The sequence below is a fragment of the Erythrolamprus reginae genome, chromosome 1, assembly GCF_031021105.1.
Source record: "Erythrolamprus reginae isolate rEryReg1 chromosome 1, rEryReg1.hap1, whole genome shotgun sequence".
In the NCBI taxonomy this organism is placed as follows: Eukaryota; Metazoa; Chordata; class Lepidosauria; order Squamata; family Dipsadidae; genus Erythrolamprus; species Erythrolamprus reginae.
In genome coordinates this window covers 346082941-346108780 of record NC_091950.1, presented here as the reverse complement: position 1 = coordinate 346108780, position 25840 = coordinate 346082941, and the positions used below count along the sequence as shown (strand labels likewise).

The 25840-nt window shown below is 43.7% G+C and overlaps 1 protein-coding gene across 2 annotated transcripts in view; it reads right to left on the bottom strand.

The window, feature by feature from the left end:
- Window positions 1-25840, bottom strand: part of LTBP1 (latent transforming growth factor beta binding protein 1) — a 262417-nt gene that overhangs the window by 210081 nt on the left and 26496 nt on the right. For both annotated transcript variants that reach the window (XM_070734142.1, XM_070734143.1), the window contains exon 3: window positions 11420-11705. In XM_070734142.1, the coding sequence (XP_070590243.1) occupies window positions 11420-11705 (286 nt within the window). The remainder of the gene's footprint in view (window positions 1-11419; window positions 11706-25840) is intronic.

Below are 25840 nucleotides of genomic sequence, written 5' to 3'. Positions count from 1 at the left end.
TCCTTCAGGAAAATCCCAAACTTTAGAAGGGAGGCGAACAGAGGGCAGGGAGGAGCAGCTAAAGGGGGCGGGTGGAAGAAGCAAGGCTAGGCTAAAGGGTGAGTGGGAAGGAAGGAAGGCAAGGGGGCACCCCTCCCTTTTCTTTCTTAAAAAGACACTCCCCTCAGTGCTTGCAAAAACGCCGAGTCTTTTCCTCCCTTCAAGCCACCCCTCCCTTTTCTTTCTTAAAAAGACACTCCCCTCAGTGCTTGCAAAAACGCCGAGTCTTTTCCTCCCTTCAAGCCACCCCTCCCTTTTCTTTCTTAAAAAGACACTCCCCTCAGTGCTTGCAAAAACGCCGAGTCTTTTCCTCCCTCTAAGCCACCCCTCCCTTTTCTTTCTTCAAAAAAGTGGAAAAAAAGAAACCCCTTCATCTTAGCAGCAGCGGCTTGGGTTCGTAAGGTGAAAATAGTTCGGAAGAAGAGGCAAAAAAATCTTAAACACCGGGTTCGTATCTTGAAATGTTCGTAAGACGAGGGGTTCGTATCTTGAGGTATCACTGTATTGACAAAATTGAACAGGTCCAAAGACGGGCCACAAGAATGGTGGAAGGTCTTAAGCATAAAACGTATCAGAAAAGACTTAATGAACTCAATCTGTATAGTCTGGAGGACAGAAGGAAAAGGGGGGACATGATCAAAACATTTAAATATGTTAAAGGGTTAAATAAGGTTCAGGAGGGAAGTGTTTTTAATAGGAAAGTGAACACAAGAACAAGGGGACACAATCTGAAGTTAGTTGGGGGAAAGATCAAAAGCAACGTGAGGAAATATTATTTCACTGAAAGAGTAGTAAATCCACAGTAACTGAATTTAAACATGCCTGGGATAAACATATATCCATCCTAAGATAAAATACAGGAAATAGTATAAGGGCAGACTAGATGGACCATGAGGTCTTTTCCTGCCGTCAGTCTTCTACAGGAAAAAGTATAAGGGCAGACTGAATGGACCATGAGGTCTTTTTCTGCCATCAGTCTTCTATGTTTCTATGTTTCTCCTTGTTCTTGTAATGGGGAATTAATATTCCTATTTTTATATATTGCTATTTACTGTATCGCAATGAAATTCACTACTGAATATAACTCTTTTTGTTCTCCTAGGTTTGGGGCTAGTGTGGTTGGTGTCCCTTTTTGGTCAGATTTGCCAACATTTCTGCAAATACTATTAATTTGGGGACAGCTGCTATATCAAGAGTTAGGAATTGGACTGGACTGGACTGAAACAGAGAAAAAGGAGTAAGTGGAATCTGGAGGTTCCACAGGGATGGAGAGAAGGAAAAAAAGGCACATTTGCAAGGGAAACAGTTATGTACATGACACAAATGAAAGATGAATGTCTAGGTAGGGAAACAGAAAATAAATACAATTCTATACGGCACTAAGTATTTTCATCCAAAGAAAATAAAATATTTGCCCAGAAAAATCCAAAGAAAATAAAGTATTGGATCAAAAGATATAGCTGAATGCTACAGCTTTTTCTTTCATTGTGTAGCTTTCTCCCTACAAAACTATTTCTTAGATTTTATTATTTATTTATTTATTATTTATTTATTTATTTATTTATTTTGTCCAATACACAATGAGGCTTTTAGTGGGTATATATCTATATACACATAGTAAAATACATGATGAAGGTTATAGAGGAGATACTCATAGTAAAATATATCTAAGAAATAATAGAAAAGAAGATATAGGAATAGAACATATCAATGAAAGAGTAGAAGAAGAGATATAGGAATAGAAGAAAGGTATAGGAGATATAGGAGAGCAATAGGACAGGGGACGGAAGGCACTCTAGTGCACTTGTATTCGCCCCTTACTGACCTCTTAGGAATCTGGATAGGTCAACCGTAGATAATCTAAGGGTAAAGTGTTGGGGGTTTGGGGATGACACTATGGAGTCCGGTAATGAGTTCCACGCTTCGACAACTCGGTTACTGAAGTCATATTTTTTACAGTCAAGTTTGGAGCGGTTAATATTAAGTTTAAATCTGTTGTGTACTCTTGTGTTGTTGTGTTTGAAGCTGAAGCTGAAGTAGTCGCCGACAGGCAGGACGTTGCAGCATATGATCAACAAGTGAGTAACATAAAATCAATGAATTAGTCAAAGGGAAAACAAAGAGTGGTTTCTACGCAGACTATTTGTATTACTCCAGAATGCTCTCTTACATGTTCTCATGATCTGTGTTTAACTGAACGAATGTATTTCTGCAATAACCATTTGCAGCAATGAGGCCCTGCAGAGCTTTCACTTCTCTTCCCACCCAACTTTACACTTTCAATTCACCTAGGATTCGGTGCACTGATCCTTAAAGGGGAAAGGTGCCTTGGTAGCTTGACAGGTCAAACTTGACAGAAACAGTGTGGATCATGTTTGCACATCATCAGGCACTATATCCTGCTGGTTTCCCTTTCAAATGCAACTGGGTTTAAGCCGAACTGCTTGGTCCCTTGGCAGATTCTTGCATCTGTTTCCTTGGTGATAGACAGGGAGAAGAAGCTGAGGGAAAATTGACAAGAATTCTGCCTCCCACCCCTTTTCTTTTATGGCAATCATCCAGCTGCAAAGAGCGCTGTGCTGTTGATTGGAAAGTGGCTCTGTTTCACGCATGGCTGAGGATGATGGGATTTTTGTTCTTTCAGAACCACCTGTTCTTTTCTAAGGCAACTTTTACTATTCTGACCCCAGTGACTGTCTGTAAGCCTACTTTAGAATTTAGGCTCCTCCCCCACCAATTCCAGCCACTTCAACGTGTCACTATGGTTACAGCTGCTGAGAATAACAACTGACTGCATAATTCAATTTCAATTCAATTCAATTTATTAGATTTGTATGCCGCCCCTCTCCGAAGACTCGGGGCGGCTCAAAACAATGGTAAAAACAATATTATAGTGGCACAAATCTAATATTAAAAGAAATAACTAAAACCCTATCATATTAAAACCAGACAACACATACATACCAAACATAAATTATAAGGAGCCTGGGGGAAAGATGTTGCAAATCCCCCATGCCTTGCGGTATAGGTGGGTCTTGAGTAGTTTACGGAAGACAAGGAGGGTGGGAGCAGTTCTAATCTCCGGGGGGAGTTGGTTCCAGAGGGCCGGGGCCGCCACAGAGAAGGCTCTTCCCCTGGGGCCCGCCAGACGACTGTTTAGTCAACGGGACCAGGAGAAGGCCAACTCTGTGGGACCTTATCGGTCGCTGGGATTCGTGCGGTAGCAGGCGGTTCCAGAGGTAATCTGGTCCAATGCCATGTAGGGCTTTAAAGGTCATAACCAACACTTTGAATTGTGACCGGAAATTGATCGGCAGCCAGTGCAGGCCACGGAGTGTTGTAGAAACGTGGACGAATCTAGGAAGCCCCACGATGGCTCTCGTGGCCACGTTCTCCATGATCTGGAGTTTCCGAACACTTTTCAAAGGTAGCCCCATGTAGAGAGCGTTGCAGTAATCAAACCTCGAGGTGATGAGGGCATGAGTGACTGTGAGCAATGACTCCCTGTCCAAATAAGTACCACTTTTCACCCACACAGGTAAAAATAGGGGGTTTTTAAAAGGAAGGGTGGCTTGGTGGTTTTGCAGCTATTCTTTGACAATGATTGCTCATGGCTTTGGCTCATTCCTTGCCTTTTTCTTGCTTTCCAAGATCTACAGTGGTAAAGATGACGGCATTAGTTGGCTTCAAAAGAATTTGAGGGATTCTGGAATGGAAAAAGTGTTGTGTGTAAATTCTCCCCCCCCCAAAAAAAAGGGGGGGGATCTCTTCAGCCTAGAGTCTGAGGCCATGTTAAGTAGGGCATCAGGAGAAACTTTTCATCCAGAACAAATGACATAATCAGCTGCTTAAAGGTCAAATGAAACTTTTCTCAGAAGCAGAAATATACAAGAATGGCACCAATCGAACAAGCCATATTTGGGGCATACCACATATCTCCAGGTCCCCACCTGTCAAAGATTAGAAGGCAAGCTTATGAGAAGCCACTTTGCTAATGATCTGTCAGCTGCAGGACACAATCATTTAGTAGGAAAGAAGTCTTTGATATGTCATTTACAGCTCAAAATATTACTCCAACTTCTTAGAAACCAATTCGATACCCTGTAAAACATGCCAGATTAATCGGCTAATCGGGGATAAATAAGCTTCTTATAACTAAGGAGTCACATTAACATTTATGGAAGGGGGAGGGACACAAAGCAGTGCAGGTGAGAGCACTAAGAACTTTTATTATAGTTTTCATCTGTTCTCCAGCTCAAAATAGTACAAAAATGTGCCATCCCCTTTTAATATAGAAGCATTGACCTCGATCAGGTGCCTTGTCACTCTTCCAGATAAACCACAGAAAAGGTGAGAAGCTGAACTAATTCTACTTTACTGTAAGGCAGTGTTTCTCAAATAGTGGGGTGGGGGCCCCTGGGGGGCATGGAGTGATGCCAGGGCGGAACGTGACCCTGGGGAACACCCTTTTTTTGCTGCAGGGAGTATGAGTTTTTTACATCGAACAATAGCACACAGCACAGAGCAGGAGAAATGAAGTGCAACATACAAATCTAATAAATTTAATCTAACCTGGGGAGGGTGAAAACGGTCTTCCCCACTGTTCCAGAGGCCCTCTGGAGGCCGGAAATGGATCATTTTGCAACTTCTGGTACGACTGGCTGGAAGTCCTGTTTTTGTCTCTCCCCAGCCTTCAGAGGCTTTCATGGAGGTTGGGGAGAGTCCTTTGCTTACCTCAAAACAGGCTGTGGTGACTCTGGGAGAGGAGGGGGGCATGGCCACCAAAAATCAGCTGGCACACAGGAGCTGAACTACAGCAATGGTTCCCAGTGCCAGCAAATATGGCTCTATGTGCCACCTGTGGCACACATGCCATAGGTTCGCCATCACAGTTCTAGGTTGTCCAAGCCCAAAATTTCAATTTTCAAATTTCTAAATTTCTTGATTCATTAAGATGGGTATTTCCTAAGTTTATTTCTCTAGTCATTCAGTGGCCATGGGCTCCTGCATCTCTCGACTGACTGTTTTCTGGCCAGCATTTCCCAAAAAAAGGTCATTCATACATTCTATTATAGAACTTTGCATACACATAATTATTCTTTTTGGTTCCTTCTTCTTAGGGCAATAGAACACCAGCTATGGGCGGAAAGGGGGGCATAGTAATCTAATTATTATTATTATTATTATTATTATTATTATTATTATTATTAATAATAATAATAATAATAATAATAATAATAATTATTATTATTATTATTATTTATGAATGACATGGAAGAAGTCTTCTCAGATCAATTCATTGATTTATAACCAGATTTGCTCACAAAACTGTCCCACAGGAAGAAGCAGAGAAGCGCTATTCATAAGTGCCATCTTTCCTCATATCTGGAAGGAATGTATCCCATGGGTGAATATGCCAGGTCAATAATAATGCTCCACCATGATTAGGAATATACACGCCCGAGAGGGAGTTGCGGGCAAAGGTGTGCCAGGTGAAAGCTGTGATAAAAATAAGATCTACCAGGGGTGGAATGGGTATACCTGGTCAGAACATGAGGGGATATGTACCACTCTAAAGGGTGCGATGAAGGCCTCATAAAAAGCTAGTAGGGAGGGATGGTTGCAGGCCATCAAGATGAACTTGAGAGTGTAACCAGTGGTCCTGCAAAAGGCACTGTGGGAGGAATTACAATTTGTTTGTTTGTATGTGTGTTTGTTTGTTTGTTTGTTTGTTTGTTTGTTTGTTTGTTTGTTTGTTTGTTTACTTACTTACTTACTTACTTACTTACTTACTTACTTACTTACTTACTTACTTACTTATTTATTTATTAGATTTGTATGCCGCCCCTCTCCGTAGACTCGGGGCAGCTCACAATACAATAAAACAGTTCATGACAAATCTAATAATTTACAATTTAAAATATTTTAAAAACCCCATTATTAAAAAGACATACATACAAACATACCATACATAAATTATATAGGCCCGGGGGAAATATCTCAGTTCCCCCAAGCCTGACAACCAATTTGGGTTTCGAGAAGTTTACGAAAGGCAAGGAGGTTAGGGGCAGTTCTAATCTCTGGGGGGAGCTGGTTCCAGAGAGTCGGGGCCGCCAGAGAGAAGGCTCTTCCCCTGGGGCCCGCCAAAGGAGATCATTTAGTTGATGGGACCCGGAGAAGGCCCACTCTGTGGGACCTAATCGGTCGCTGGGATTCGTGCGGCAGAAGGCGGTCTCGGAGATATTCTGGTCCGATGCCATGAAGGGCTTTATAGGTCATAACCAACACTTTGAATTGTGACCGGAAACTGATCGGCAACCAATGCAGACTGCGGAGTGTTGGTGCAACATGGGCATACCTGGGGAAGCTCATGACTGCTCTCGCAGCTGCATTCTGCACTATCTGAAGTTTCCGAACACTTTTCAAGGGTAGCCCCACGTAGAGAGTGTTACAGTAGTCGAACCTCGAGGTGATGAGGGCATGAGTGACTGTGAGCAGTGAGTCCCGGTCCAAATAGGGCCGCAACTGGTGCACTAGGCGAACCTGGGCAAACGCCCCCCTCGCCACAACTGAAAGATGGTTCTCTAATGTGAGCTGTGGATCAAGGAGGACGCCCAAGTTGTGGACCCTCTCCACGGGGGTCAATAATTCCCCCCCCCAGGGTAATGGACGGATAGATGGAATTGTCCTTGGGAGGCAAAACCCACAGCCACAAAACCCACAGTCTTATCAGGGTTGAGTTTCAGTCTGTTGACACCCATCCAAGCCCCAACAGCCTCCAGACACCGGCACATCATTGGCGGCCCCAACAGCCTCCAGACACCGGTACAATACATGGACATGAAAAGCGGGACTGCTATGCCTTACGCTGAAGGATAGAGGATTTCTCGGGAGTAAAGGATTTAAGCCAACAATTCTTTCTTTTCATTTCCTTCAGCCAAATGCAGGTATTTTATTTGTGGCAAGTGAGGTGTGATAAACTGGGAACTGATTTTTCATAGGATACTCTCACAACTAGGGAAAATGTTTATGACCCAGCTCCATGACACAAATTAAATAGAACTGTATTTGGCAGCTACTTAGTAATGTTTTTGTTAAATCCAGTCTTGAAACAATAATTTATGCATTTATTCATATTTATTCTACCCTCTAGAAATAGGGAAAAGCCAATCTACTCAAAATTCCAGTTGAGCAAAAAGAGGTCAGTCAAATTTATCCTGCCAAGAAATGACATCTTGCAGAGAACTCAAATAAGCCTCTTGAAATTCTGGCTATCTGTAGTTTGAAAATAAATACAAGGAAAAGGAAAAGTGAAGTTTGCCACCTACTGACCAACAGCATAACAGTAAAAACACTGTATTAGCTTTGTATTTTCAAAACTCTAGAGATGATTTATTCTTTGATTGAATATTATATATTTTCAATTACAGTGGTACCTCGAGATACGAGTTTAATTCGTTCCGGACCTGGGCTCTTAAGTCGAGCAGCTCTTATCTCGAACGACTTTTCCCCATAGGAATTAATGTAAATAATTTTAATTGGTTCCAGCCCTCAAAAAACTCACAAAGTTAGTCTAAATTATGCAGAAAGACATGTTTTTAATGAAGAAATGTACATGTAAATATAAATGAATAATGAAGTTTCTTTCACTTAATTTGTAAACTTTCTTAAACTTTTAAATTTACATATGTTCAACTTCTCTGCCACCCAATCCTGTAGGACAGAGGTCCCCAACCCTTTTTGCACCAGGGACCGGCTTTAAGCGATCAAGAGAGGAATGGGTGAATGAATGGACGGAGGGTGGGAAGGAAGGAAGGAAAGAGGGAAGGGACAGGAACAGAGGAAGGAAGCAAGGAAACTTATGAAAGGGGAGAGTAAGAGAGGAATGAGTGAAGGGAGGGAGGTAAGAAGGTGGGAAGGAGAAAGAAAAGAAGAAATAGAGGAAGGGAAGGTAAAAGAGAGAAAGAAAAAGAGCAAGAAAGAAAGCAAGAAAGAAAGCAAGAAAGAAAGGGGGAAGGGACAGGAACAGAGGAAGGAAGCAAGGAAACTTATGAAAGGGGAGAGTAAGAGAGGAATGAGTGAAGGGAGGGAGGGAGGGAAGAAGGTGGGAAGGAGAAAGAAAAGAAGAAATAGAGGAAGGGAAGGTAAAAGAGAGAAAGAAAAAGAGCAAGAAAGAAAGCTGCAAGCACCCCCCCGAGCCCCCCAGGCCGGCTGCAACCTTTTAAAACATGCGCGCCGCTTCGCAGCTGTCTCCTGAAGCCGAACGCGGAAGTTAGCGTTTGGCTTCAGGAGACAGCTCCTTGGCGCTTGTATCTCGAATTTGGGCTTGTAAGTAGAACAAAAATATCTCTCCCCTCCCAGCTCTTATCTCGAGTTGCTCTTAAGTAGAGCAGCTCTTATGTCGGGGTTCCACTGTACTAGACACAATATACTTTCCTTTTTTTCTTTTCTCCTTGCAAATACATTAAGATAATATTATTTCAATTCACAGGCCCAAAAGAAACAGTATTAACTAAAAAGAGTATCATTTGAACACTGCATAATACATGTGATAGGATTACAATAAAGTTTATTATAGCATACAGCCTAGCAAGGAATCCCTTTGAAAAGAGGCCAACAATATCGTGTGTTCAAAAAAAAAAGTTTGCCATTAAATTGGAAACAACAGAATAAAACAATAGTTTAGTTTCACGTGAAGTTTAATATGACTGTTTTTGCATTGTCAATTAAAGGCATCAAAGAGGGTATGCTAAGCAGAGAGCTCAATAGGCAAACATACAACAATCTTGTGTCTAGAAGCTTATATGTCTCAGTGGATAAAAGGGTGTTAGTTAGAGTTCTTTCTTGCAAATGTCTACAATTCAAGATAAAAGACAGGGTTCACTGAGTCTTTCTTTAAAAATAGCAATTTTGATTTCTGAACATTTGAAAAAGGCTCAGCTTTCACAAGGTATTATTGAAAAGCTGGGAAGAATCCCTACTTCTATTTTAGGCCATGTAAGTGTAATGTAAATTAAAGGTAATCTGAACTTCAACACTCTGAATTTATTTGAATGAGAATTTTTCAAGCAGCGTTGATTGAATCTATTTTTGTGTTCTTTGAATGAGAATTCTTCAAGCAATTATTATTATTATTATTATTATTATTATTATTATTATTATTATTATTAATAATAATAATAATAACAATAATAATAATTAGATTTGTATGCCGCCCCTCTCCGTAGACTCGGGGCGGCTCACAACAATAACAAGAACAATGTAAGAACAAATCTAATAATTTAAAAAACACTAAAAAGTGACTGAATCCATTTTTATATTCTTTCTACATTTTTAAACTCAAATTCCTTGTGTCCCGCTTATGAATAACTTAAGGAATTATAGATGACAATAATTGTCTTAAAGGCCCAAACCTGAATTTCCTCTCCTTATTCTGGTAAGATCTATGGCAAAATCACTGGCAGAAAACATTTTTACTTTGTTCTGGGGCAATGTTGGTTGCTTTCCGATGTCTGACAAAAGATACCTTCATTATAAAAGGCATTAATTTTCCTCTACATACTACTACATACAGCAATCATGATATATCTCAGATTGCTTTTGGGATGGAGGAGGTGTACATGCGCATTATCATGCTCCCTACATGGGACTACCTCTGAAGAGTGTTCGGAAACTTCAAATCGTGCGAAACGCAGCCACGCGAGTGGTTATGGACCTTCTAAGGCAGTGGTCCCCAACGTTTTTTCCACCAGGGACCAGTTTCAGCAAGACAATTTTTCTATGGCCCGGTGGGAGCGGAAAGGGGTGTGGTTGGGGGCGGGATTAAGCATGGGGGTGCTGGTCCTCTCCACCCCTCTTTACCGCCATCGCTCTATGGCTGACAGAACCTGGCTCCCAAGCCCTCTTGCCCAGCGGGAGCTAAGCGCTGGAGAGAGGAGGTCAGGCTGGCCCTCCTGCCTCTCAGCCAAAAACGCAAAAGCGCCCCACGGCAGAAGCCAAAAGAGGCTTGAGCCTCTCGGTCCTTCCCGCCCCTCTGTCCCGTCCATCGTCCTGTGGCCGGCAGAACCTGCCTCCTGAGGCCTCTTGCCCGGCAGGAGGCGAAGCGCTGGAGGGAGGGGGTGGCGGCATGAGGGCCGGCAGCTGCTGACTCCACGGACTGGTGCAACATGCCCCGCGGCCCGGTACTGGTCCACGGCCCGGTGGTTGGGGACCCCTGTTCTAAGGCATGCCCAGATCTCTCCAGCACTCCACGGACTGCACTGGTTGCCAATTGGTTTCCGGACACAATTCAGAGTGTTGGTTATAACCTATAAAGCCCTACATGAGATTGGACCAGATTACTTGCGGGACCACCTTCTGCCGCATGAATCCCAGTGACTGCTTAGGTCATACAGAATTGGCCTTCTCTGTGGGGGCCCCAGCCCTCTGGAATCTCCCCCCAGAGATTCATACTGCCCTCACCCTCCTTGCCTTCCGTAAGAGTCTAAAGACTCATTTGTGTCGCCAGGCTTGGGGTGTTTAGACTCCGGCCCCCTGGCCAATGAGTGTAGGTATGTCTGTTTCTGAATATTAGTTAAATTAATTGGATTTAGATATTTGTACTGTATATTGTGGTTTTTGATATCATGTAAGCCACCCTGAGTCCTCAGAGAGGGGCAGCATATAAATCCAATAAATAAATAAGTAAACAAACGAACATTATTTATATCTATTTATAGGCCTAGGTCTACATCAACTATCTGGGAATGGGAGCATTCATTTGTATATTTATATACAAGCATGCTGAAGAATATTAGTGACAATTGATCCAGATAATATTTTCTTTTTGAGATTCTACAGCAGCATTTATATCAGTGAGCTTATAAGAATCCACTTTATTTTTAATATAGCAGACACTTCATTCAAGGTCCTAGGTTATGCCTGATTTTCCAGCTCTCAAGGCAACTAAATTGGAATCCAACTGTTGGTGCTATTATATAAAACTGGCCTGTACTTTCTCAGTGCCATGGTTCTCCATTGAGCTGTCACTGTTATAACTCCATGGGCCACAAAATGCTACTAAACCAAATTCCTTGATACCATTCAACCAGTTTTTCAAAGGCAATTTTCTTATGAACGTTACTTTTCATTGATGTAATATACAACAAGAATCAGATCTACTGATTTTTTTTTAAAAAAAATGATGTCGCGACCTTTAATTCTAGAAAAATGTTTGCCTTATGAAACTGCTCAAAAGTGTAGAGAAAGTTCTCTATGCAACAGCCTAGGAAGGAAGTTGAAGACACTCATAAATTTGCCTTATAAAAGCTACACGATCCCATGTGGCTCATATAGCAAATTTAAAACATGCTCACATGCATATAGTAATGAAAAGGCTTACTGTGGCTGTGCCTGCTGAGATGATCCAGGAGGCTTCTGCTTGAGTGTGAATGTCATCTGAGCCATGGGATTCGATTTCTGCTGGACCTGCACCTTCTTTGAAAACATCTGCTGAACTGACCGTTGAGGTATAGGCCAGGGTGGAGTCGCTGGACTTGATCCCCCAGGTGAAACAGTTTCTTGCTTGGTGGCATCCTCACAAACACTTCCTTTTGTACCTGGCTTACAGACACATAACTGGGGTCGTAGACACATCCCTCCATTCTGGCATGGTGGTGAACAGTTAGCTAAAGTGGGGGGGAGAGAGAGAGAAGTGAATAGAAAGATAAAATATGTTTGTGTTATACAATCTTCAAGCAAAATCAGCTCTTTGGGATTAAATTCTATACAGTACAAACAGATTTATTTATTTGTTTGTTTATAGATTAGATTAGATTAGATTAGATTAGATTAGATTAGATTAGATTAGATTAGATTAGATTAGTATGCGGCCCCTCTCCGTAGACTTGGGGCGGCTCACAACAACAATAAAACAATTCAAGACAAATCTAATAATTTAAAAACATTTTAAAAAACCCGTTATTAAAGCAGACATACACACAAACATACCATACATAAATTGTATAGGCCCGGGGGAGATGTCTCAATTCCCCCATGCCTGACATGGGGTGGGTTTTAAGGAGTTTACGAAAGGCAAGGAGGGTGGGAGCAGTTCTAATCTCTGGGGGGAGCTGGTTCCAGAGGGTCGGGGCCACCACAGAGAAGGCTCTTCCCCTGGGACCCGCCAAACGACATTGTTTAGTCGACGGGACCTGGAGAAGGCCAACTCTTTGGGACCTAATCAGTTGCTGGGATTCGTGTGGCAGAACGCGGTCCCGGAGATATTCTGGTCTGATGCCATGAAGGGCTTTATAGGTCATAACCAACACTTTGAATTGTGACCGGAAATTGATCGGCAACCAATGCAGACTGCGGAGTGTTGGTGTAACATGGGCATACCTTGGGAAGCCCATGATTGCTCTCGCAGCTGCATTTTGCACGATCTGAAGTTTCCGAACACTTTTCAAAGGTAGCCCCATGTAGAGAGCAATACAGTAGTCGAATCTCGAGGTGATGAGGGCATGAGTGACTGTGAGCAGTGAGTCCCGGTCCAGATAGTGCCGCAACTGGTGCACCAAGCGAACCTGGGCAAACGTCCCCCTTGCCACAGCTGAAAGATGGTTCTCAGATCCCATATATGAAGTCCTTGAAGTCATTGTCGAGTAGCAGACACAAATATTACACTTATGGTTGTACAAAATAGGCAGAATTTACAACTTCCTGAAATCCTCCGTCTCATGCTGTTTACTGGAGTTATCTGAAGAGTTAAATCTGGTAGAAGCTGTTATTATGACTATCAAATTAAGAGTTTCTTCAGGGTGAAAATAAAAACCAGATTTCCCTAACCTGCTGCTACCTTGTTACAGCCATGTTGTCTGGGAATTAATGAAATTGAGCTTTATAACTGAAGGGCACTAACTGGAGAAAAGCTGATGGAAGTTGTTTGTTACCAGCAAATCTATAAATCTGTCTATGTCAGTTAGTTGGTTTATATCCCACGACACAAATATTAAATTCTTATGGCACATGTTTTATAAAAACCCTCCTCACTTTTGCCAAATCAATCAAAGCAGTAGTTGTACAGCTTTTTCTAGTATGGGAGGAGAAGCAAATATATTGAATGTTTAGAACATGATGCAAGCAAAATGGCTGATAATACAGTAGAACCTCTGGTCGCGAGCATAATTCGTTCCATAACTTTGGTCACAAATCGATTTGGCGGCGACCCAAACCTAATTTTGGAAATTTGGCACTTACAAAACAAATAGCGCAGAAGGGGTAATCAGACGGCAAAATAAAATTGTGAATTTTTTGATTGGAACCTGATTTGGACCTGGTGAGAAGCATTTGTGACCAGTACATCCAATTCCTAAACTAGTAGGTATAACTCTAGCCAATTATAAAACACTGGTTTACCCAAACACGTACAAATTCCTATATTTTGCCTCTTCCCTTCCAGATGATCGCTACCCAATCAATTAAGGGGAATTTCAAACAACAGGGTCACTGAATAGAGAACTAATCTTTGTTACAGGATTTCAAATGAAAGTTGGGAGTCATTTGTCAGGGAGATTTAGTAGGATTTAGTTGCTTCCAGCACATGTATTCTACGATCTCTAATATATTTTTCTTGCAGGTAAACCAACATTCATGCAATGCACTGGGTGGCAGCTACCCATTTTCATTTTTTAAAAAGTGCATGTGATCCATTTGAGGCATGGCAGCACCCATTTCCTTTTTGATTGAAATATCCAAGTTTGAAGGTACCAAGCAAGACTTCTGTGATGGCACTTAATGTCTTTTCTCCCAAAAGCTTCTGACAACTATAGAAGAAAAATCCTTGTAAATTCAAAGGAGGCTGCAAATTTCTCTCTGATTGTTTTCAGATATATGGAAGTGTTTTCATAGATCATCACAGTAGCCTTATTTATTTATTTATTTGTTTGTTTGTTTGTTTGTTTATTCATTTTATTTATTCGATTTTTATGCCGCCCTTCTCACTTAGGGTGGCTTACAACATGTTAGCAATAGCACTTTTTAACAGAGCCAGCATATTGGCCTCACAATCCGGGTCCTCATTTTACCCACCTCGGAAGGATGGAAGGCTGAGTCAACCTTGAGCCGGTGATGAGATTTGAACCGCTGACCTTCAGATCTACTGTCAGCTTCAGTGGCCTGCAGTACAGCACTCTACCTGCTGCGCCACCCCGGCTCTTCTGTTTGCCTTAAGTGTTGAGGAATATAAGAACTCGGGCAAGTTTCAAGACTATGAGAAGTCAAGACAAATCAACCACAAAATGTAAATCTGTAAGAACTTACTAGACATGAATGATGGTCTTCTAGCAATCAATAATGTAAACCATATGACAATGTAAACCATATGACAATTGGGGAGGGTGTAGTAGGTATGGAATGGATGATTGGGATGGATGGGATGGATGGGATGGATGGGGTTATAATATGGGTGAAGTGAATGGGAAGGATGTAAGTAACATAGTTGGCCCACCTGGCGCTGGAAGGGCAGGAGGGGGGGAGGCACCTATCTCTGGGGGGACAGAGGGTCAGAACATCCCGGTGTTGCTGGGGAGAGGCAGATATGGCGGGGGCCACAGAGTTAGCCGTTACAAGGGGAACGAGGGATCGTTGTGTAATAATGATCCCTTGTTCTGGCTCTGTCAGCTCAACCTTGGGTACTGGTGGTGAGTGTAATTCTGGCCCTGGGATCAGGTTGCTGCTGCTTAATGCCAGGTCGGTGGTAAATAAAGCTCTCCTCATCCGGGACTTAATCCTGGATGAGGAGGCTGACCTGGCATGTATTACTGAAACCTGGCTGGGCCCAGAGGGAGGAGTTCCTCTCTCTGAAATTTGCCCAGCTGGGTTTCAGATATGGCATCAACCTCGACCCCAGGGAAGTGGGGGAGGAGTGGCTATTATAGCCAGGGAGAGCCTTTGCCTGCGTAGACTCATTGCTCCAGAGATTGCGGGTTGCGAGTCTCTCTTGATGAAGTTGGACTTAGGGGTTCAGGTGGGCTTGTTTCTCACGTATCTGCCTCCCAGCTGCGTGTCTAAAGCCCTGCCTGTGCTGCTCGAGGAGGTAGCCGGGTTGGCGGTGGAGTTCCCCAGACTTATTGTCTTGGGGGACTTCAACCTGCCGTCACTCGGTGAAGCCTCTGGACTGGCACAGGAGTTCATGGCCACCATGACAGCCATGGACCTGACTCAAGTAATACAGGGTCCAACGCACGAGGGAGTGCACGCACCCGACATGGTATTCCTCTCTGAGCAATTGAGCAATGGTCTGAGACTAAGGGGCTTAGAAGTATTGCCTTTGTCATGGTCAGACCATTTCCTACTACGGCTTGACTTCCTGGCTCCAATCCTTCCCCGCAGGGAGGCGGAACCAATTAAGATGTTCCGCCCCAGACGCCTGATGGACCCAGAGGGCTTTCAGACGGCGCTTGGGGTTATTCCCGATGCACTTGTCCACAGTTCGGCGCAATCTCTTGCAGGCGCCTTTGCGACCTCTCCGCGGCGCTAGACCCCGTAGAGCTCCATGGTTCAACGAGGAGCTCCAGGAGTTGAAACGCCAGAAGAGACGTCTAGAGAAGCGATGGAGGAAGAGTAAGTCTGAATCTGATCGAACACTTGTAAGAGCTTTTATTAAGACTTACAAAGTGGCGCTCAAGGCGGCAAGATGCGCGTATCATGCCGCCTTGATTGCATCAGCGGAATCCCGCCCGGCCGCTCTGTTTACGGTGACCCGCTCCCTTCTTAATCAGAGGGGAGTTGGGGAGCCCTTACAGAGTAGTGCCGAGGATTTTAACACGTTTTTCGCTGATAAAATCGCTCAGATCCGGCCGGACCTCGACTCCAATTGGAAAACAGAGTCGGCTGACAACGAGTCAGTTGAGGTGACTGGGGCCCGTACTTGTCCATCTGTCTGGGAAGAGTTTGGTCTGGTGACACCTGATGAAGTGGACAAGGCCATTGGAGCTGTGAGTTCCGCCACCTGTTTACTGGATCCGTGTCCTTCCTGGCTGGTTTCGGCCAGCAGAGAGGTGACACGGAGCTGGGTCCAGGAGATTATCAACGCTTCCTTGGGGAGGGGATCCTTTCCATCATCCTATAAAGAGGCGCTCGTGCGCCCCCTCCTCAAGAAGCCTTCCCTGGACCCAGCCGTACTTAACAACTACCGGCTAGTCTCCAACCTTCCCTTTATGGGGAAGGTTGTCAAGAAAGTGGTGGTACTCCAGCTCCCGCGATCCTTGGAAGAAGCCGATTATCTAGGTCCCCAGCAGTCGGGTTTCAGGCCCGGTTACAGCACGGAAACTGCTTTGGTCGCGTTGATGGATGATCTCTGGCGGGCCCGGGACAGGGGTTTATCCTCTGTCCTGGTGCTTCTTGACCTCTCAGCGGCTTTCGATACCATCAACCATGGTATCCTTCTGCACCGGCTGGAGGGGTTGGGGGTGGGGGGCACTGTTCTTCACTGGTTCTCCTCCTACCTCTCCGGTCGGTCGCAGTCGGTGCTAGTGGGGGGTCAGAGGTCGACTCCGAGGTCTCTCCCTTGTGGGGTGCCTCAGGGGTGGGTCCTCTCCCCCCTGCTATTTAATATCTACATGAAACCGCTGGGTGAGATCATCCAAGGGCATGGGGTGAGGTATCATCAGTACGCTGATGATACCCAGCTTTACATCTCCACCCCATGTCCAGTCAATGAAGCAGTGGAAATGATGTGCCGGTGCCTGGAGGCTGTTGGGGCCTGGATGGGTGTCAACAGACTCAAACTCAACCCGGATAAGACGGAGTGGCTGTGGGTTTTGCCTCCCAAGGACAATTCCATCTGTCCTTCCATTACCCTGGGGGGGGGAATTATTGACCCCCTCGGAAAGGGTCCGCAACTTGGGAGTCCTCCTCGATCCACAGCTCACATTAGAGAACCATCTTTCAGCTGTGGCGAGGGGGGCGTTTGCCCAGGTTCGCCTGGTGCACCAGTTGCGGCCCTATCTGGATCGGGACTCGCTACTCACAGTCACTCATGCCCTCATCACCTCGAGGTTCGACTACTGTAATGCTCTCTACATGGGGCTACCTTTGAAAAGTGTTCGGAAACTTCAGATCGTGCAGAATGCAGCTGCGAGAGCAGTCATGGGCCTACCTAGGTATGCCCATGTTTTACCAACACTCCGCAGTCTGCATTGGCTGCCGATCAACTTCCGGTCACAATTCAAAGTGTTGGTTATGACCTTTAAAGCCCTTCATGGCACTGGACCAGAATATCTCCGAGACCGCCTGCTGCCGCACGAATCCCATCGACCAATTAGGTCCCACAAAGTGGGCCTTCTCCGAGTCCCGTCAACTAAACAATGTCGGTTGGCGGGCCCCAGGGGAAGAGCCTTCTCTGTGGCGGCCCCGACCCTCTGGAACCAACTCCCCCCGGAGATTAGAACTGCCCCTACTCTCCTTGTCTTTCGCAAGCTCCTTAAGACCCACCTGTGTCGCCAGGCATGGGGGAACTGAGACATCTCCCCCGGGCATATACAATTTATGAATGGTATGTGTGTATGTATGTGTGTTTAGAAATGGGGTTTTTAAATGTTTTTAGTAGAAATTTAGATTTGTTATAAATTGTATTTTTTGCACTTTGTTGTGAGCCGCCCCGAGTCTGCGGAGAGGGGCGGCATACAAATCTAAATAAACATAAACATAAACATATGAGGATAAATAAACAAAAAAGAGAATGTAGTCAATAACCTTAGCCTACTCCAATTAACACCACCAATTTATGATCATAGTGGATGCCTACTCGGGTTGGGTTGAACTAGACATTCTCCGGTCCACTACAACAGAGAGCATAATTAATATCTTATCTAGACACTTTTCCACGCACAGACTGCCAGATATGCTAGTAAGCCACAATGGGCCACAGTTTACTTCTGCGCAATTTCAAATGTTTTTAGCAGCATTAGGCATTAGGCAAATACTAATGGTTCCATGGCACCCTAGGAGTAACGGCCAGGCAGAGAGAGCCGTGAGGTTGGCAAAAGAGGCTCTGGGCCGCATTAAGGGATTAGACTGGAGAAGCAAGGTAAACCTCTACCTACTAACCCAACATTTGACTCCCTGCCCTGTTACAGGCAAGAGCCCAGCAGAGGTGCTCATGGGCTGACGCCTATGCACCAGGTTGGATTGCATCCATCCCACATACACCTCCAATTCAGATAGGGAAATACTCAACCCCATGAGAAGTTTCACTTTAGTGGAACCAGTATATGCTCGAAACTATGGGGGGAGGGGGAGAACTCCGTTGGGAGCCAGGTTGGGTCTCTGAAATAACCGGGCCTTATTCTTATAGGATCCAACTAGATGATGGATGGACCTGGCGCTGGCACATAGACCAGCTGCGCAGTCGAGCATTAGATCCTGCCATGCCGGCATCACAAACGCCATCCGTCCCATCATCCAGGACCACACCGTTCGTTTCCCCAGAGGTCATTCCATACTGGACAACCACACACCAAGATCAGTATCACAAACACCTGTAGTGGACAAGTCCTCTACAGAAACAAATACAGAAGCCTACCCACAGCCATCACCTGGGGGATCAATGACACCACCTTCTTCACCAAGGAGCAAACCTCGTTGTTCTACAAGACCACACAAACGTCCCTCATATTTTCAGGACTTTGTGTGTGCAAACCAGGTGGGGAGGGGTGTTGTCTCTAGAGGACAGTTTGTTATGGGTAACCGCCCCTATGTTTTCGGGCTGGAAAATACAGAGTTTGGATTGGTTGGCTCAGCCTGGCAGCAAGGGTATAAATAGCGGCCAGGCACGGCCATCTTGGTGATTATTGTTAGCAATTCCAGTTATCGGTTATCGTTATTACAAGTGAAATAAACCTTACGAGTTCTCTGACCTATGGTGTCCTTATTGGCAGACATAAAAGTAATGCTAACTGTACAGATATTATATACAACTGATGTACATTTTTTTAAAAAGCCAACAAGGCAACACTGCAATGCAAGAAACACATTTTATGGGGGGGGGGATTATTTGTTAATTATTTTAAAAGATAACCCTTGAGAGTTAAACTTTATTTCGCTTTGGATAAATATTTTTGCTGAGTACTATGGAAAAGGGTTGACACATAAGTGCTTCATATGTTTTTTGTACTTGTTTTGTCCTAAAACAAAAAGAATACACCCTCTGATACAATTGCGTTTCTCACTTTCAAATCTGCTCCATAATGTAAAAGTGAAATTGGCAAGCTGTTTCTATCTGGACTAAGAACTCATTGTTATTTCCAATTAACAATTGCTTTCAATTAAACGCAAAACAGAACCACCATGCTCTTCTTAGCTCATGGGACGTTTAATTGCATATAATACACAACAAGGAACTGACAGACAAAAAGCCTGACACTTAACTATAACGATTAGTTTAGGAGAGAATGATTGAGTAGTTGAGGCAGATATCCTACAGGCTTCCTAAAAGCTAAAAGCTTCTACTGGTTAAGCACTCAAAGACATTGGCAAAGCAACTGGTCATGCATGATTTCTTAGCAAAGCATAACTTATTTATGTTCAGTCTGCAAACATAAACTGGCATTGGTCAATTAACACAATGAGCAGATCCAACTCTTCCATTAGGGCAGATAATTTTCAATAGCATACCTTGACTATCACCTGTAGCCAGATTATTATTAGTTACCTAAGAGACTTTGCAATCTCACCCTTTTGTATATATCAGGCCTCTAAAACACTGACACTTTTATTCCTCTGGCTTTAAAATATAGAACAAGACACAGCGTGTTTAATTCACCTATTAGGAAAAAACCCTCCAGTCAAATCGTTTTTATGCTATTTCTGGCAATAGTGAGAAAAAGCTATTTTGTGTCACCAGAGGCCATTTCTAGTTGCCTTGCTATTGAAGCCACAGTAACAAACAAAAGAAAATTGTTCAAAGACAAAATATCAGGCTTTACTTCTAATTCAAAATAAAAATTTAATCTATTATTATGTCAATACAACACAGCAAACGAAATCACTATGCTGGATTTCGTATTTCATCACCAGTTGGACGCTTCCCAAGCACCTAGGACTGCGTGATGTAGCAGCGAATTATGTTTGCTGATCCCAGTAAAGCAGCCTTTTGCAATTGACAGATGGAGATTTTGTCCATTCCGATGGTTTTCAAATGTCCGCTGAGATCCTTTGGTACTGCGCCCAGCGTGCCAAGTACCACTGGGTCCACTTTCACTGGCTTATGCCAGAGTCGTTGCAGCTCGATTTTTAGATCTTCGTATTTCACTAATTTCTCTAGCTGCTTCTCCTCAATTTTGCTGTCTCTGTTATTATTATTATTATCTCTATTATTATCTCTATTATTATCTCTATTATTATCTCTATTATTATTATTATTATTATTATTATTATTATTATTATTATTATTATTATTATTAATTAGATTTGTATGCCACCCCTCTCCGGAGACTCGGAGCGGCTCACAACAACAAAACACAGTACAAAATCATATTTTTTTAAAAAAATAATAAATATCCAGCACACTGTTACAATGTGATAATATACTCGGTTCAGTGGGAATTGTCTCTGGATCTACCGTACTCTAAGAACGAAATTCTCCTGAATTTTGCAGGTATTGTATGCAAGGCATTAAGGACAGAATACTACTGCTGTTATAGAGATGAGAGATTGTATAAAGGCTGGGGAAATAATTTAAAGGAGAGTAGACCTAAACAATCAAGAAATAGAAGGGAGGTCCATTGGCAGCTTATGTCATAAACAGCAACTCAATCCAGGTGGAATTCATAGAGACTCTGCTTTATGAAACTCACCAAGATGAGAGTAGGAAATATTGGAAGTTTCCAAGATTCTGTATTTACCTTAGTCTAGCTTCCCCCCACCCCAACCCACCATAGCAACTTTAAGATGTGTAGACTTAGTATTTGCCTTAATATAGACTCAGCAGGCTGGCTGAGAGTTGAAGTTGACATTTCTTTAAGTTGCCAAGTATGAAAAACAGAGTTCTACATTAAATATTCCTGAATAAATACATGTTGATCTTATTTCCTTGGCCTTGCTCAGATGCATGGGGTTTGAAACCTGCCATCAAATCCCACAATTTTCTTTAAACCCAAAATATTTTAATATAAAATTAAAATGTAGTATGCTGTTTGTCACTTGCATCTTCCAAAAGGACCCTTCACACGATTAAAGACAAGTACCATATTTTCCGTACAAGATACACCGGAGTATAAGATGCACCTTAGTTTTTAGGGAGGAAAATATAGGGGAAAATCTGCTTACCAGGTATTCATCTGACTAGTACAGTGATCCCTCGATTTTCGCGGTCTCGATTTTCGCGAAACGCTAAACCACGGTTTTTCAAAAAATAATAATTAAAAAATACTCCACGGTTTTTTTTCTATACCACGGTTTTTCCCACCCGATGACGTCATACGTCATCACCAAGAGTCACTTCTCTCTCCCTTTCTCTTCCTTTTTCTCTATCCTTTCTACCTCTTACTCTTTCTTTCTTTCTTTCTCTCCCTCCTTCATTCAATTTTCTCTCCCTCCCTTTCTCTCTCTTTCCTTTCTCTCCCTCCCTGTGCCTGCCCTGCACCACCCAACAGGGACGGACAGCCCCCGATCGTCGGTTCGTCGCCCCCCCCCACAGAGGGAGATCGGGCTGCGAGGGCAGTGGATCCGCGTCCCCAGCCACAATGCCTTCCACAGTCTCTTTATACTACTGAACCCCTGCTGTTTTGGTCACTAGCTCTTTCTGTTTTCTGAAGGATACAGTAGTTTTATCTAGGTCGGGGGTGTCAAACTCAATTTCATTGACGGACGCATCATGGTGCCAGGGAAGAAGGGAGCAGAGACCCTCCCCGCCCCATTCCCCTTTCTTTGCAAGGCACTTCTGAAAGTGAAGCAGGTGGGCTCCCGAGGGAATCGCTCTTTTTTTTTTGCCATGCACGCGCACGCACACACGCACACACTTTCTTAAACCCGCCTGTCAACTCAAGCAGGATGAATCATTTCCAACGCAGCTCTGGGTAGCCGGGAGAGGGAGGCGAGGCGGCGGCAGCCGCAAACAGCGGCGACTCCCTGAGTCCGTTCGCCAAGGGGAGGAATATGCATGAAACCCGCGAGCCTCCTTTTCCTTTGGCAAAGCGGGAGCGGGGGAGGCTGGGCGGACTTTTCTTTAAAGATAACCTCGCCGAGCCCCTCCGGTCATCCCGAGCGCTTGACAATATATGTGTGTGCATGTAGCGTGACCCGGGAGCCACCACCGCCACCAAACGCCGAGGAAAAATTGTCCTCGCTTCGCCCCTCCATCCTCAGCGCAGCCTTGAAGGGGGGAAAAGCGGCAGACGTGCCAAATCAGTGCAAGGCGCTCTGAGGAGAAAGGCGGCAAGGGTTGTGAGGGCAGCGTCACTTGTGGCGCGGCTCGGAAGCTCGCCGTAACCCCTGACCTCCTCCCTCGATCCCTCGGCTTCCTTGCTCTCGCTTTTAATCCACCCCCGCGACCCCCTTTCTTTCAATCCACCGCACTACCGGTTTTCCCCAATCCGCTGCCACTTAATCCCGCACGACGGCGAATCCACCTCCCCAGCCACCGGAGGGAGATCGGGCTGGTGGGGGCGGCGAATCCACCTCCCCAGCCGGGCAGCAGCCGGCCGAGCGAATGGGAGAGCGGCGAGTGAGCGAGCGAGCAGCCGGCCGGGCAGGCGGGCGAGCAGCGAACGAGCGGGTGCTGGGGGGGCGGGGGCAGCCGACATTCAAAGCAATCTGTTGGCTTCTGCACTTTCGTCGCTCCCCGCCTCCACCATCTGCGCATGCGCGGCCATGGAAAGAAGGCCGCGCATGCGCAGATGGTGTTTTTACTTCCGCACCACTATACCACGGATAATCGATTTTCACGGGAGGTCTTGGAACGTAACCCCCGCGAAAATCGAGGGATCACTGTATTCTTCATCTGGTCAGCTTCAGCACATTATTTTATCTCCTGATTAGGGCTTTAAAAAACCTTATTCGGAGAGAATAACAATGAGAGAGCCTACAAGCCAGTAAGAGCTGGGAACATCATTAGTACCTGGTTAGGGCTGGAAAGAAACTTATTTGGAGTAAATTAGAGCAATAAAAAAAAACACTGCAAAGACTTAGGGCTTGGAAAACATTCTTAGAAACATAGAAACATAGAAGACTGATGGCAGAAAAAGACCTCATGGTCCATCTAGTCTGTCCTTATACTATTTCCTGTATTTTATCTTACAATGGATATATGTTTATCCCAGGCATGTTTAAATTCAGTTACTGTGAATTTACCAACCACGTCTGCTGGAAGTTTGTTCCAAGGATCTACTACTCTTTCAGTGAAATAATATTTTCTCACGTTGCTTTTGATCTTTCCCCCAACTAACTTCAGATTGTGTCCCCTTGTTCTTGTGTTCACTTTCCTATTAAAAACACTTCCCTCCTGAACCTTATTTAACCCTTTAACGTATTTAAATGTTTCGATCATGTCCCCCATTTTCCTTCTGTCCTCCAGACTATACAGATTGAGTTCATTAAGTCTTTCCTGATACGTTTTATGCTTAAGACCTTCCACCATTCTTTTAGCCCGTCTTTGGACCCGTTCAATTTTGTCAATATCTTTTTGTAGGTGAGGTCTCCAGAACTGAACACAGTATTCCAAATGTGGTCTCACCAGCGCTCTATATAAGGGGATCACAATCTCCCTCTTCCTGCTTGTTATACCTCTAGATATGCAGCCAAGCATCCTACTTGCTTTTCCTACTGCCCGACCACACTGCTCACCCATTTTGAGACTGTCAGAAATCACTACCCCTAAATCCTTCTCTTCTGAAGTTTTTGCTAACACAGAACTGCCAATGCAATACTCAGATTGAGGATTCCTTTTCCCCAAGTGCATTATTTTACATTTGGAAACATTAAACTGCAGTTTCCATTGCTTTGACCATTTATCTAGTAAAGCTAAATCATTTGCCATATTACAGACCCCTCCAAGAATATCAACCCTATTGCACACTTAGAGAATAACAATTAAAGAGCTTGCAAAGTCAGAATTGGGAGGATCGTTAGCAACTACTTAGGGCTGGGGGGAAAAGCTTCAAAAAAGCTACATTCAGGGTATAAAACATGCCCAAATTTTCAGCCTTTTAGAGAGAAAAAGGGTGTGTCTTATACTCTGAAAAATATGGTAAGTAACAATTGCAGAATTAGGGGAAAACACAACCAATTAACCTTTTTAACTGTTAACCTTTTGCTAAGCTTTCCTCTGTTGTTCTGAATAATTTTGCCTCCCTGGATTCCCTCCCTACCTGACTTCACTTTTATGTTAATTTTCTACATTAAATCATAAAAAACTGAGAAGCCGCAAGGCAAAAAGCATCAGGCTTTAGCATTGTCTTATTTTATAAAAATCCCAACATGCTCCCCTTAGAGAGCCCGTAGCTTTCTTAGAATGGTTTTGCCTCCTCAAAAAAAAAAATTAAGTAAGCTGGGAGATGCAGATAACATCTTACTTGCCTAGAGGAAATGGAAAGAATAACATCAACAGTTTGACTTCAGGTAAAGGGGTATCTTGTAACTAATTGTGGTCGTGTGAGAGCATGTTGTAGACCTCCTACAGCATGCTTTCAACATTCCAAGTGTGGCCAAACTGTTTCATATCCCCAAAGCATAGCATTTGGAGGAAATTATTTATGCTAGCAAAATACATAATTAGGGTATTCTAGGATGCTCAGTTCTCTGAAAAATTTCCAGCATTGTATTCCATGGTCATTGATGATCATGATGAGTTAAATTATCTGCCAGCGACCAGTTAGGTCCCACAGATCTTCTCCGGGTCCCGTCAACTAAACAATGTCACTTGGCGGGACCCAGGGGAAGAGCCTTCTCTGTGGCAGCCCCGGCCCTCTGGAACCAACTCCCCCCAGAGATTAGAATTGCCCCCACCCTCCTTGCCTTTCATAAGCTACTTAAAACCCACCTCTGCCGTCAGAGATCCTCTTTCCCCCTAGGCCTCTACAATTCTATGCATGGTATGTATGTATGTATGTTTGGGTTTTATATTAATGGGTTTTTAATCGTTTTAACATCAGATTACTATTGTACACTGTTTTTATTGTTGCTGATAGCCGCCCCGAGTCTCCGGAGAGGGGCAGCATACAAATCCAATAAATAAATAAATAAATAAATAAATGACCGGTATGGGGATTGTCTTGATTTTATTACAAAATAAAATAAAATTCTTTACTGGTCAAGTGTGATTGGACACAAAAGGAATTTGTCTCCGTTGCATATGTTCTCAGTATACATACTAGCAACAAGTGATAAATCATGATCATAATCTTCATAAAATACATTCATCATAAATGATAAAATACAACACACTAATAGCCATAGGATACTAAATAAGCAATCAACATAAATCATAATAGGATACTAAATAAAAGTTATCTGCTTATTCTAGTTTGGGCTCAGTGGCCTTAGTAAGCTGGGAAAATTGTTGTTTTATACCATTGTTGTATTTCTACCCAGACAGATGACACTGGCTAATCTTTTCCATACTGCTGTCAAGAAAATGACATAGTCAGGTGGTTATCAGAAGTAAGATTTGATAATAGGAATTGACTAGTTTAAGTGGATTTTACCCTAGCTCAAGCTAAGCATGCACATTCTACTAAATTACCTCTAATTTTAACTCCCAAGTTAAGGTTGACAGAAACATGTCAGTGGAACCTATTCTGTATAATGCCTGCTGATGGATTTCTTG